The 11,179-nt window shown below is 57.1% G+C and overlaps 4 protein-coding genes across 4 annotated transcripts in view, besides 5 other annotated features; all 4 read left to right on the top strand.

The window, feature by feature from the left end:
• Positions 1–392: 392 nt before the first annotated feature.
• TraAM80_00744 (uncharacterized protein) lies at positions 393–2,717 on the top strand (the record flags this gene model as incomplete). The annotated part of the gene is made up of 1 exon (XM_029377813.1): positions 393–2,717. One exon carries the CDS (start codon positions 393–395, stop codon positions 2,715–2,717), a length of 2,325 nt encoding a protein of 774 aa, XP_029242368.1.
• A 197-nt stretch (positions 2,718–2,914) lies between these two features.
• Positions 2,915–2,943: a microsatellite.
• A 1,210-nt stretch (positions 2,944–4,153) lies between these two features.
• On the top strand, positions 4,154–7,075 carry TraAM80_00743 (putative protein transport protein Sec24C; the record flags this gene model as incomplete). The annotated part of the gene is made up of 1 exon (XM_029377812.1): positions 4,154–7,075. The coding sequence occupies one exon, from the start codon at positions 4,154–4,156 to the stop codon at positions 7,073–7,075; it is 2,922 nt and encodes a 973-aa protein (XP_029242367.1).
• A 502-nt stretch (positions 7,076–7,577) lies between these two features.
• Positions 7,578–7,616: a microsatellite.
• A 205-nt stretch (positions 7,617–7,821) lies between these two features.
• Positions 7,822–7,866: a microsatellite.
• A 316-nt stretch (positions 7,867–8,182) lies between these two features.
• Positions 8,183–8,199: a microsatellite.
• Positions 8,200–8,494: 295 nt separating this feature from the next.
• On the top strand, positions 8,495–10,099 carry TraAM80_00742 (putative structure-specific endonuclease; the record flags this gene model as incomplete). Its single annotated transcript, XM_029377811.1, has 1 exon — positions 8,495–10,099. The coding sequence occupies one exon, from the start codon at positions 8,495–8,497 to the stop codon at positions 10,097–10,099; it is 1,605 nt and encodes a 534-aa protein (XP_029242366.1).
• Positions 10,100–10,316: 217 nt separating this feature from the next.
• Positions 10,317–10,350: a microsatellite.
• Positions 10,351–10,373: 23 nt separating this feature from the next.
• TraAM80_00741 (uncharacterized protein) overlaps positions 10,374–11,179 on the top strand; it is a gene marked incomplete at both ends in the record, with an annotated part of 945 nt that continues 139 nt past the window's right edge. The window contains one exon of the mRNA XM_029377810.1: positions 10,374–11,179. This exon is cut by the window's right edge and continues 139 nt beyond it. Coding sequence (XP_029242365.1) covers positions 10,374–11,179 — 806 coding nt within the window.

Here is an 11,179-nt window from a genome sequence, read left to right as displayed (position 1 = left end):
CTCAACTACGTTTTTTTTTTTTTTTACTATCTTCTCTTTCTTCCCCTTTCCGGTGCTGCCTTGTACTGTTTTTCTTGCTCCGTCTGTCTATGTGCCATGCCGCCTGCTACGTGAGAGCGCACGTGGCAGGGGAATACTTCACTTTGCTTACCCATCGTCTTTGATTTCTCTGCCTACACACACGCCTGACATGGGGCTTGACAGGGAAGCGGTCTACTGACACACGAGCACGCGGGGTCTCTCTATCTACCTGGTGCGCTAGAGATACATACGAGGCGACACCTCGACATTGTGGATACATATTCGTTTCGACACGGAGTGCGACTGAGAAAGCGATAAAGGGAAAGGGTGCTTTACTTTTATTGGGCTCGGCTGTAAGTTTCATTAAAAGCATGCAACAGCTAAACTCCGCTTCCTCGTCCTCCTCTACTTTTACGAATAACTCAACGGTGGCTGCGCTGGGGGCGCTAGGGGGCGTGATGGTCGAGCCCCACCAAGAGCTCTCCCACTTCCTGGTCGCAACCTCGGTGCGGGTGCGGGTACGGGGGCTTCCAGAGGCCATCGCCGATACCCCGTTGATTGTGGAGCTCGTTGTAGATAGTAGCCTGCTCTTGGCCGACCGACTTCTCCCCGTCCTGGCGGATGCGGAAGACGCGCCGCAGCGCAACGAAACACCCCCAGTGGATTCCCACTGTCTTCCCTCCACACGACGTACGCTTGGCCTCGATCACCTCCGCATTGTCGTTCCTGTCGTTTCTGCCTGGAGGCCCGGGGCGCCCTGCGAGGCGGTCGACAGGCGTGTCTCCCTGAGCGACAGCGATGCCGCGAGCACGACGCGGGGGTGCGTACACGTCGTGCTGCGCACCGTCCACGGCGCGGTTGTTGTAGGCGGTGCGTCATGCCATTACCCCGGCGACCGGGAACCAGTTGCCCCGTGCGGGGGTGATGTGCAGGTGGAGTTTAAGGTCTACTGCCAGGGGGACGGCGGAGTGGCGCGGTCACCGGGGTCTGGACAACGGTTTCTGGACGGGCCGGCGGAGTGTGTGGGGTCTGTCTCGCTGCATGGGGCAGAGCTCTCGGACCATGCGTCAGTGGCGACGGATAACGGCACAAGCGCCTGCACGCCCATGGTCCGGGCGGTGGCTGATGTTCGACAGGTGCACTCCGCGGGGGGCACGCCGAAGAGGCGTTCAAGGTGCGGTAAAAGTAAGCAGCAGCCACTCGACCTGGCCTCTGGTGTACCTGGAGGCGCCGAAAAGACGTGCCCCTCTTCGGATTCCTCTGAGTTTAACTACTCGGCCCCTTCCGTTACGGAGACCCTGCATCCAGTGCTTTCGCATGTATTCCTAGTGGAAGACGCGTCAGTAATTAAGCACGCCCCAGCAAGCTGCGGAACGCAGAGTGGGAAAGGTGTGAGGACGCGTGAGTGCCAGCCTCGCAGTCTTGTCTTTTCGCACATCCAAGTGAGTGGGTTTAATCCCCTTTCATCCCACGGCAGCTGGAGGCTGGAGTTTACGTGGCCACAGCATAAGGTGTCACCAGTGCGGCGGACCGTGCGGATTCCGACAAGCGTGGATGAGAATGGTGCGGTGGCGGTGCAGGAGACGATTTGCATTGATCTCCCGCTGTTCATGCGTAGAGAAGTCCAAACCTGTATGCACGCGGTGTGGTCCGGCACCGGCGACAATGACACCAAAATGCGCTTGTATTTGCAGGTGGAGTTTGACCCGCTCCTGGCGGTCGTGCAGGATCAAGAGATGCGCTGGGAGAAGTGTCGCCGCCACGCTCTCATGCTGATAGAGGGACTCCCGCTTACCATGATGAATCTCTGCGTGCGGCTCGTGATGCAGTTAGAGTTCTACGAACCCCAACGCGATGGCCAGAACGGTCGCCCCACAAGCGCGCTTCCACGACACCGCGGGGATATGGCGGCTGCGGCTGCCGTCGGTGAGAGTGACAATGAGGAGGAAGAGGCGGAAGAACGGCAGGAAGAGTTGGAGCGAGCGGCGCCAGGGTCGGCTGCGAAGCTCGCAGTACCAGCAGCCTCCTCAACGCCCCCCGCCGTTTATGGGCCGGCAGCTTCTTCTGCCAACGCGGCAGGCTACGCCGTCTGCCAACCGGCGAGGCCGACAGGTGCCGGTCACGGTACGCCAGGCGGCGGTGGGCCTGGTGCGTCAGCAGAGATCGAGGCACACGCGGAGCCGTTTGTGCCGCTTCAACGACAGGAGCATCCAGCTCAGTGGGGTGGGACACGGTCACTCTCGCCCCAATACTCCACAGCGGAGGCGCCGTCGTTTCCCAATGTGCAGGGGTTAGTGCCATGCTACAGCGATGAGCAGCGGGAGGTGGTGTTTCGTGCGTACGACACGGATAACTGCGGTCGCATGACGCTCAAGCAACTTTTACACTTCTGCCGGGCGCATGTGGCATTGTTTGACGGCGAGGAGAATGACGCCAGCATTCTGCGTGGGCTGCGCCCGTATGTGCCGTGCGTGGCGCACCGGTATCACAGCGGTACGAATTACTCCTTCCCCTCCTGGCTGACCTTCCACGTGCTTCCCGCCGCGGCGTCGCCCGAAGTGAGAGGCACCGTAACACCATCGGCACACAGCCACGATGCGTCTACACCGCCGCTGACGGGACTTGCAGGATGTGAGTCGGAGGGTATTGGGTACAATGTGTTTGAAATCATCGCCCTGCGCCTGGCCAGCATGTAGACTGCTGCCGAGCTGCCGCACATATGTTGTTTGCCGCCTTCAACGCCTGCCTGCGCTTTGTCCACCGGAAGCGGCGGAGGGAAAATGTGATGTAAGCAAAATAGAAAAGGCGGCGGCAAAACAAATAAGGGCGCGTCTGTGCGTGTGTCTGCGATTTCCCTACCAACTGCGGTCTATATGTATGCCCCATGCATTGTTTATTATTATTATTGTTATTATTATTATTTTGCGCTCTGTGCGCCTCAGCCTCAGCGGGAACAGGGGCGAGGACATATACAACTCAATGCAAAAGATTCCTTTTGCTTTCATGTTTAATGATTCCTTGTGCGTATTCCTCCTTTGTGGTTTGGTTAAAAGGACTGAAGGCAAAGCTACGAAAACGGTAGAGACTGGAAGCGTACAAACGAAGTAATGCAATTCCCCTCTTTTTAGTATGACGACTACAGCCTGCTATACTTCATTTGATCGGCGCACGTATTTTGTCCCATTTTGTTTTGATGTATGTGTGCGTTTCCTCTTTTGCTGCCGCCTCACAAAACCCCTCCCTTGTCTCTCTGTAAAGTGCGAGTGATGGAACATATATGTACACACACATATGTATGTATGTAGGCATGTGCTTGTGGCTGCGGCGGAGGCAGCCGTGCAAAGGGAGCGAATGGAGAAGAGGGAAAAGGGCAGTTGCTCGGCTCAAGGCAAAAATTACGAACATTGCAGCCACGGAAGAGGAAGCGGGGAATGAGGGCGGACGCGAGTAGCGTTAACGAAGTGCCTTGCAACTCCCAGCCTTTTTGCTCTTCCTGACTCCCGTCTCTTTTTCCTTCCTTTTGTTTTTTTTTTGTTTGCCCGTTTATTTTTGTTTTGGCATTAGTCCTTTCTTACATCTGCGGGCGTGTCTGAGGACCGTGACAGCTACTTTTTTTTTTTTTGTTGTGTGTGTGTGTATTGGTTGTTGCTTCGTTCTACTCCTGTTGCATATGACTTTCATGCGGCATGTGCTTCTGTGTGTGTTTGATGTGACGAGGGCACGTCCTTCGCGCCTACTATGTTGAGGGGACGCGTGTGTCCTCGCACGGCACGTCTGCCCTTTTTGCACGCTTTGCTCGTATCTTCTCTTCTTTGCCTGCCGTTCTCGCCGCTTTCTCATGGTTCTGCGCAGTAACGCAGCGTCAACACATTAGACGAAACAGCAACGAGGATTTCCTGTGCGGTCAGACTCCGCCTGCGTGCGTGCCAGTAGCAATACTGTTATTTGTAGTTTGCGTGACTGTGAGGGGCGTGTGCGGGGGACAACACACGCGCACGCGGCAAGAAGGCGTAGAGAAGGTGAACCACACAAACCTCGTACTCTTAGGTACCTGAGGGTTATTAACTGACTCGCCCTGGTTGCCTCTGCGGCCCCATCTTTTTATTTGCTTTCCGTCACCCTTAAGGAGCCGATGTACGACCCGTACGGCAGCGCACAGCGGCCGGAGCAGCCGTACTACTACCCGCAGGGCCAACAACAACAACAACAGCAACAACAGCAGCAGCCAACGCAGGCGGTTCCTTCCTTAACATCATTGCCGCAATACACACACCCGCAGTACGGCGCCGCCCCCCCTCCGGAGGCAACAGCAACGGCGGATGCTGCCCTCGTGAGCAATAGGGCCGCAATGCATCCCCAATATCATGATCCTTACGTATCCGCCCCAATGAACGGGGTGCAGGACCATAGCAACTACTATCCCGTTCCCAACTACGCACAACAACCACAGCCGTCGCCGCTGATGCCTTCTCAGCACCAGATACAGCTGCAGCAACAACAGACTGCTGGAGCCACCGCTGCGTCTGTTCCAGCAATGCCTTTTACAGGCGCTGCCCCTGCGGTGAGTTCTCGGGCCGATGCTGGCGGGTCGAGACTCCCGACGGCGCAGCAGGTGGAACAGACGCAGCAGCAGCGCCCTACGGTAGGATGCTTTTCTCCCACCCATAGTTCCAGCCAACGGGAGCAATGCGCCTCACCCATTGGAAAGTGCGCGCGACCGCCGCCGAAACGCAGCGTGGATCTAAAAAGTGCTCCCAACCCCCGCCGCGACATCTCGCAAAAGCTCAGAACTGAGGAGATTCATACATCTTCGGGGCAGCTACCGCTAAGCGCTACAGGGTTTATCGCTGTCGATGACGGCAATGCGAATCCAAAGTTTTTTCGCCCCACCACAAACTCCATTCCCGCCGAAGAACGTCTTGTGAAGGATAGCAATGTGTTTTTCGGCGCCGTGTTGGCCCCACTCTGTCGACCCCTGCATCCACGCGAGGAGGTGCCGCTTGTGGAGGGCCGGCCGCCGGTGCGATGCTATCGCTGTCGCGCCTACATCTCGTGTCACGTACGCTTTACGGACATGGGCCGTTATTGGCTTTGCCCCTTCTGCACCATGTCGAACGAGGTGGGGAGCGAGGATTTTTGTAACCTGGACGCTCGTGGTCAGCGGCTAGATCGGGAGGAGCGGCCGGAGTTGAGCCGCGGTAGCGTGGAGTACGACGTGGGACCCTACGAGGAGTACGCTCTTCGTGACGAGAAGGACGCCCCGATTGCGGTGCGACCGTTGCACTATTTGTTCCTCCTGGACGTCTCGCAAAAGGCTATCGCCAAGTTTCTCCCGGACTACGTGGATGCCTTAATGCGTTCGCTGCATGAGATGGCCGAGTACTACCCTCAGTGCCGTGTAGCCTTCATTACGTACGCGGCTACGCTACACTTTTACAACGTGCGTCACCCCCGTATTCCGCAGTTGATTGTTGCCGACGTCGACAACCCATTTGTCCCGCTACCGTTTACCAGCCTCTGTTGGCTGACGCTGGGTACTGACCTCGACCTTGTGGATGCCTTCCTGATGCGTGTATTGGAGTACGCTGAGGACCTTATGGAATCAGACTGCGTCATGGGAGCCGCCGTCCAGGTTGCCACGCTGGTGCTTGCGGGGCAGCACGGCGGCCGTGTCATTCTGTGCGGACACAAGGCACCACAGCGCGGCGTTGGCGCACTGAAGTTGCGAGAGCAACATCTCTTATACGGCACAGATAAGGAGAAGGAATTGCTGCGGCCCATGGAAGGGTTTTGGAGGACAACTGCCACTGCCTGTGCGAAGCAACAGATCTCTTTTGATCTACACATGTTCGCGGATGAGTACTGTGAATTGGCTACCATCTCGCAGCCGTGCCATGTCTCCAGTGGCCGTGTGCACCTCTTCGCCAACTACGATCGCGAGACGGACGCCACGAAGGTGCAGGCCGCACTCAACCAGGCACTGCTGGAGGAGGCCGGGTACGCCGGCATATTGCGTGTTCGCTGCAGTTCCGGGATTCGCGTGCAGGCCTACCGTGGCCATTTTATGTCGCAGGACCCACACGACATGGATCTCGCCCACGTGCAGGGCTCCTCCACCTTCTTTGTAGAGTTTGCACATGAGGGAAAGCTGGAGAAAACGTCTCACGCCTACTTTCAGGTGGCGTTGCTGTACACCACCCGTGGCGGGCAGAGGCGAGTGCGAGTGCACTCCGTCCGCATGCCGGTAGTCACAACCCTCTCGGGCGTGTTTGAAGCGGACTTGGAGGCAACGCTGATGGGCTACATCCACGAGGCGATTGGGAACTCCGTGAATAAGGGGCTACAGTACGCCCGCAACGCCGCACAGGACCGTGTACTGAAGATGCTCATTGCCTACCGCCGGGTGTGCACGTCCAACGTCACTTCCTCGCTGCTGATGCCATCGCGTCTGCGGCTGATTCCGTTGTTTGTGCTTTCGTTACTGAAGGCGGACGCGCTTGTGGAGGGCACCACTGTGCCCATTGACGACCGCGTGCAGAAACTGTTCCTGCTCATGACGCTTCCCATGCATCAGTGCGTGGCGTACATGTACCCCACGTTGTACGCTGTTCACCACCTCCCGTCTGATCCCAAGAGCGGCGTGCTGGATCCGGAGACGGGCCGCTGCGTGATGCCGACCTGGCAGCAGCTCATCTTCGACAGCATTACCAACGACGGCGTCTACGTGCTGTGCGACGAGCAGGCACGAATTGTGTACCTGTGGGTAGGCTCCGCTGTTGCACCGGATGTGGCACTTGAGCTCTTCGGCACTATGAATGCCTTGGACGTTGGCCGCACCGTGTTCTTTAACGACTTTGGGGAGAAGCTCAAGAACGTGCTGTACGCCTGTCTTCTTCGGGATGATGGCATGCGGCGTTTTGTGATCCTCCAAGAGAAGGAGCGCGCCGAGGAGGCGTTCTTTAGGCAGCTGAAGGAGGAAAACGAGGGCGGCTCCATGAGCTACGATCAGCTGCTTGTGCACCTGCACCACGAAGTGAGGAAGTCGATTACATAAGCGACGCTTTACCGCACCGATGTTGCTCTCTTGCGCCCCTCCCCCTCTCCCCCTCTCTTCCTGCGTTTATTTCTCCGCGTGTGCGTGTGGGAGACGCGTGCAGGCTCGCGGGCATACATGCATGCTTCTACAACGCACTCTCTGGGTGTATGCGTACGTGGCGCTCCATGCAGCGAGTGACTCGTGAGGGTTAGAAAGCACTTTTTTTTTTAAATGGATTTCCACGCGTGTATTACAGCGCCTTGTATGATTACCATCATTATGATGTAAATGCGTGCCTCTCACAGAATCTCACATGGGCCTTGGCTCGGGCGAGTTTTTCACGGCGAGGCATGCGTGTTGTGCGCCCTGCAGGCTCTGGCAGGGATGGAAGGCGTGCGTCCTGCCCGCGCACGGAAGGCGCGGCCTGCGGCGAGGGAGGGCAGGCTCGTGCTTGCACCGTTCAGCAAAAGAGGTGGCGGGTGGGCAAAAGCAAAACATGAGGCCGCCAATGGGAGGGAACGGGCGGGGCGGGGCGGGTGCGGCGCGGCGGATGGGGGCGAAGGAGGCGCCCATAACGAAAGGGGAAACCGTCAATGGAGGGAAGCAGGCAAGCAAACAAACGGTGACAACACAAGCAGAAACAGACAGGTCTTGTCAATGTCCAAAGTGGCGAGGAGGGTTCATTGCCACTCCTCCTCTGCGTGCCACCGGCGTCGGCGCGGCTCTTTCATCTGCCCTCGCTCCACTCGCCGCCCCCCTTCATGAAAAAAAAAAAAAAATAATAGAGGAAGGAAAAAGGGAAAAAAGAATGACTGAAAAACGATGCAGAAACAAAATAAATGACCCGTCTCTGCCGCCGATATAACTGCGTCTACCAGCACCTTCAACCCCTCCTGCTTCCTCGTTTTTTTTTTTCTCTCTTCACGGGGCAGCTGTCTCAAGACGAGGTACAGCAAGCAGAAGGGCAGCAATGAAGAGAGAAGCGGCGAGAGAGAGAAAGAATGTGTTTGTGCTTGTACATCTGTTGGATGTGTTACTCTGTTGCTGCCACTTACCCCACGCGTTGTGGAGCGTGGTGGGTGCACATGCTGGCACTTCACTTCCCCTTTTTCTTTTCCTTCCCCTTGTGTGTGTGTGTGTGTTATTCTGCGCTAGCGGTTCTTTGGCAGCTGTGAGCACGTGCTCGGTGCTGATTTTTCTCCGCTCGCTTTAGGTGTCGGAGGAGAAACGGGCTCAGCTGACGTCCATTTCACCCACTTTGGGTGGCGCCTCACGGGGCTTTTTTTTGTCTTTTTTAGACTACCTGCCTTCTGGCAACAAACATACAGAGATACAGGCAGGCAGGCGCGGTGTTTGCTTCTCATCTTCCTGCCTGTGCGGTGAAGACCCATCCAGACGTGTAACAGCACCACACTGGAGACTGCGCATAGTGGATTAATGGATACAAGGTTCCATTGCGTCTACTTGCTTACGAGTCTCGACCCACAGTGTGTGGGGGAGTACTACGTTGGCTACACGGTCAACCCTATTCGGCGTCTGCGACAGCACAATGGGGAGCTTGTGAGTGGAGCGTGGCGCACCAAGCGGCGTGGGCGTCCGTGGGAGCTTGTCTGCTGCGTCTCCGGCTTTGGAGAGGACCGCATCGCATTGAAGTTTGAGTGGTGCTGGCAGCACCCGACAAAGTCCACCCACCTGAAGGCGCAGATGCCTCAGCTGCGCGGGGTACACCGCCTTCCATACGCGATTGGGGTGCTGCATCTATTGCTGCAGGCCGACCTCTTTGTACGGCTGCAGCTTACGCTACACATTTTTGAGCCGATGCGCTTTTGGCAAGTGGTGGCGGAGCTCCAGCGACGGAGCCCGTCGCTTCCGCAGTTGGCAGAAACGTCTCTGCTGCGTATAGAGGAGATCGCGAAGGAGCGGTTTGTGACCCACTACCTCGCCGGGGCGGAGGGCGGTGGAGATGTCGCCATGGACAGCTGCATCTACTTCATAACGGCGCAACTCGGCGGCAACCCCGTCAGCCAGCTTGACGTGGACAGTTCTGGCCGCCGTATGCGGGGCTGCGGGTATTTGTCAGAGGAAGAGGTTCTTCGGCAGCACGTCAGAGTGAAAGAGTTGCTGGAGGCAAACCAGTGCCCCTGCTCACTGTGTTCCCTGCCCCTTCGATCACCTTACTTTGTGCGGTGTGCTCGCACCCCGTTCTGTGCTCTGCGTGCTCACTTGACATGTCTCGCCATGTGGTTCACGCACGACAGTCTGCGGAAGCGCGATTTGGTGACGGATGTGTCCACCAGGCGTGCGTGTAACGGTGGAAACTGTAACACGCAAAGAGATAATAATGGCAGCGATGACGCCGTGGACACTTTTCTCTCAGCGCGGCCGCTTACTTCTCTTGCTGTGAACAGCGCGGACGACCGTTCGACGACGAGTGCCGCCCCATCCGTTGATCTTAGCTACAATGTTTCTTTGAGTCGGGCGACTCTTTGCGGATCGTCGCGGTCGCTGACGCTGTTGCCGTGCCAGCCCAGCCCATGCCCTTTGTGTGATGAGCCTCTGCAGTGGGGGGCGCTGGTACACGACCTGAAGCGTCGGGCCGTGGTCGAGAGGCGTTTGGTGGAGCGACAGCGGCGGGAGAAGATGGATGCGGCACTGGCGGAGCGGCTACGGCGCATTGAGAGCAACAGCCTGGTTGAACGACAGTGTCACCCTTTGCCGACACCAGCTGCGGGGCCGAGGCGGCCACGCGGGCGGTGCCATGACGATGCCGTAGCTGGAGGGGGAAAGGATGCTGTGGCGAATCAGCAAGATCGCGTGTTGGAGGGTGCGCCGCACAGCAATATAAATGACTCTACCATTTCGTTTTCTCTACCGCTTTGCGGGGAGGAGGAGTCTCTGTGTGGCAACAGCCGTCGTGGGGTGGCTCCTGTTGAACCTGCGGCTCAGGCAATGATGGGGAGGAGGTATGACTCCCTTAGTGACTTGTGCGATAGCGTTCTGCAGCTGACAGAGTTTAACGTCGAGGATTGGTTGGATGCATGAGTTATATCCGTTTTTCTCCATGCACCCATGGTCACGTTGAGCGTGCAAGTGCGTGTTTGTTTGGATTTTTTTTTCTTTGGCTTTACTCGCGTCTCGTTTTGGCCGAACTTGGAGGCAACGGAACCTGCGTGCCATATTCGTTCCCATTACGGCTGCGGCCCGGAGTGCATCTGCCTTTACCATTTTCTTTTAGCAAACAAAAATTGCCTACGCCCAGACACACAACACACACACACACACACAAACACACAAAGACCGTGCTGTGTGCGCTCCAATGTCATTATCACAGTCGCAAGAGTTTGTCGAGGAGGGGAAGGTTTGCGTGCAAAGGAGAGATAACGTCATTGCAAGCCGTCGCGGCCGATGGGTGATTAAGCTGGCACTGGTGCTCTTTCTTTGCCGGAAAGGCAACATGAAGGTGGGGGAGATGGCCTGCATTCACAGTGAGCTCTGGAGCCACAAGTCCCTAGCCAACGAGTCACGGGCGCGCGGCTACGCTACCCCAGACGCCGACGTATTCGTTGCAGGAAGCAAATGGAAGCAACGACTTGGGAGAATGTGGCTGGAGGAAGGCTTCGAGGCGTGTGTGGCGGAGTTGGAGCCGTACTTTCAGCGGGAGTTTTTAAAACTACAGGAGCCAACTGAACCACAGGAGCCAACGGAACCACAGAAAGAGGTTGATAGTAAGGCGGCTGAGACTAGTGATGATTCCGGCACGGAGTGCCGCGCGGACATTGATGCGTGCACAACTGTGGCCCCGTCCTTAGCTTCGCCGCTTACCCTAGTAGGGTTTGAGCGGCAGCTGAAGCGACTGTTCATGACCGTTCTTAGCTTCACGCGCTGCCCGAGGAACTCGAAGGAGCCGAAGCAAGGCTGGTTTCCCGCAACGGACATTCTCCAGCACCTACAGCGCAACTACTACGGCTGGGTGAAAAGCAACGATAGGACAGCTGCGGAGCACACAGAGGCCTGGATGCCGACTACACCCGAGCAGTTGGTGTCGTTGCTTCTTCGTCTCAATGCTTTGCGGCAGCTGCAGTTCTGCTGGGATAGCGGGGCTAAGGTTGCGCCAGCAAAGAC

Source organism: Trypanosoma rangeli (assembly GCF_003719475.1).
Source record: "Trypanosoma rangeli strain AM80 chromosome Unknown Tra_15.4_contig_00013, whole genome shotgun sequence".
Classification (NCBI taxonomy): Eukaryota; Euglenozoa; class Kinetoplastea; order Trypanosomatida; family Trypanosomatidae; genus Trypanosoma; species Trypanosoma rangeli.
Note: the sequence above shows the minus strand (reverse complement) of the source record. Positions and strands in the feature narration are given on the sequence as shown.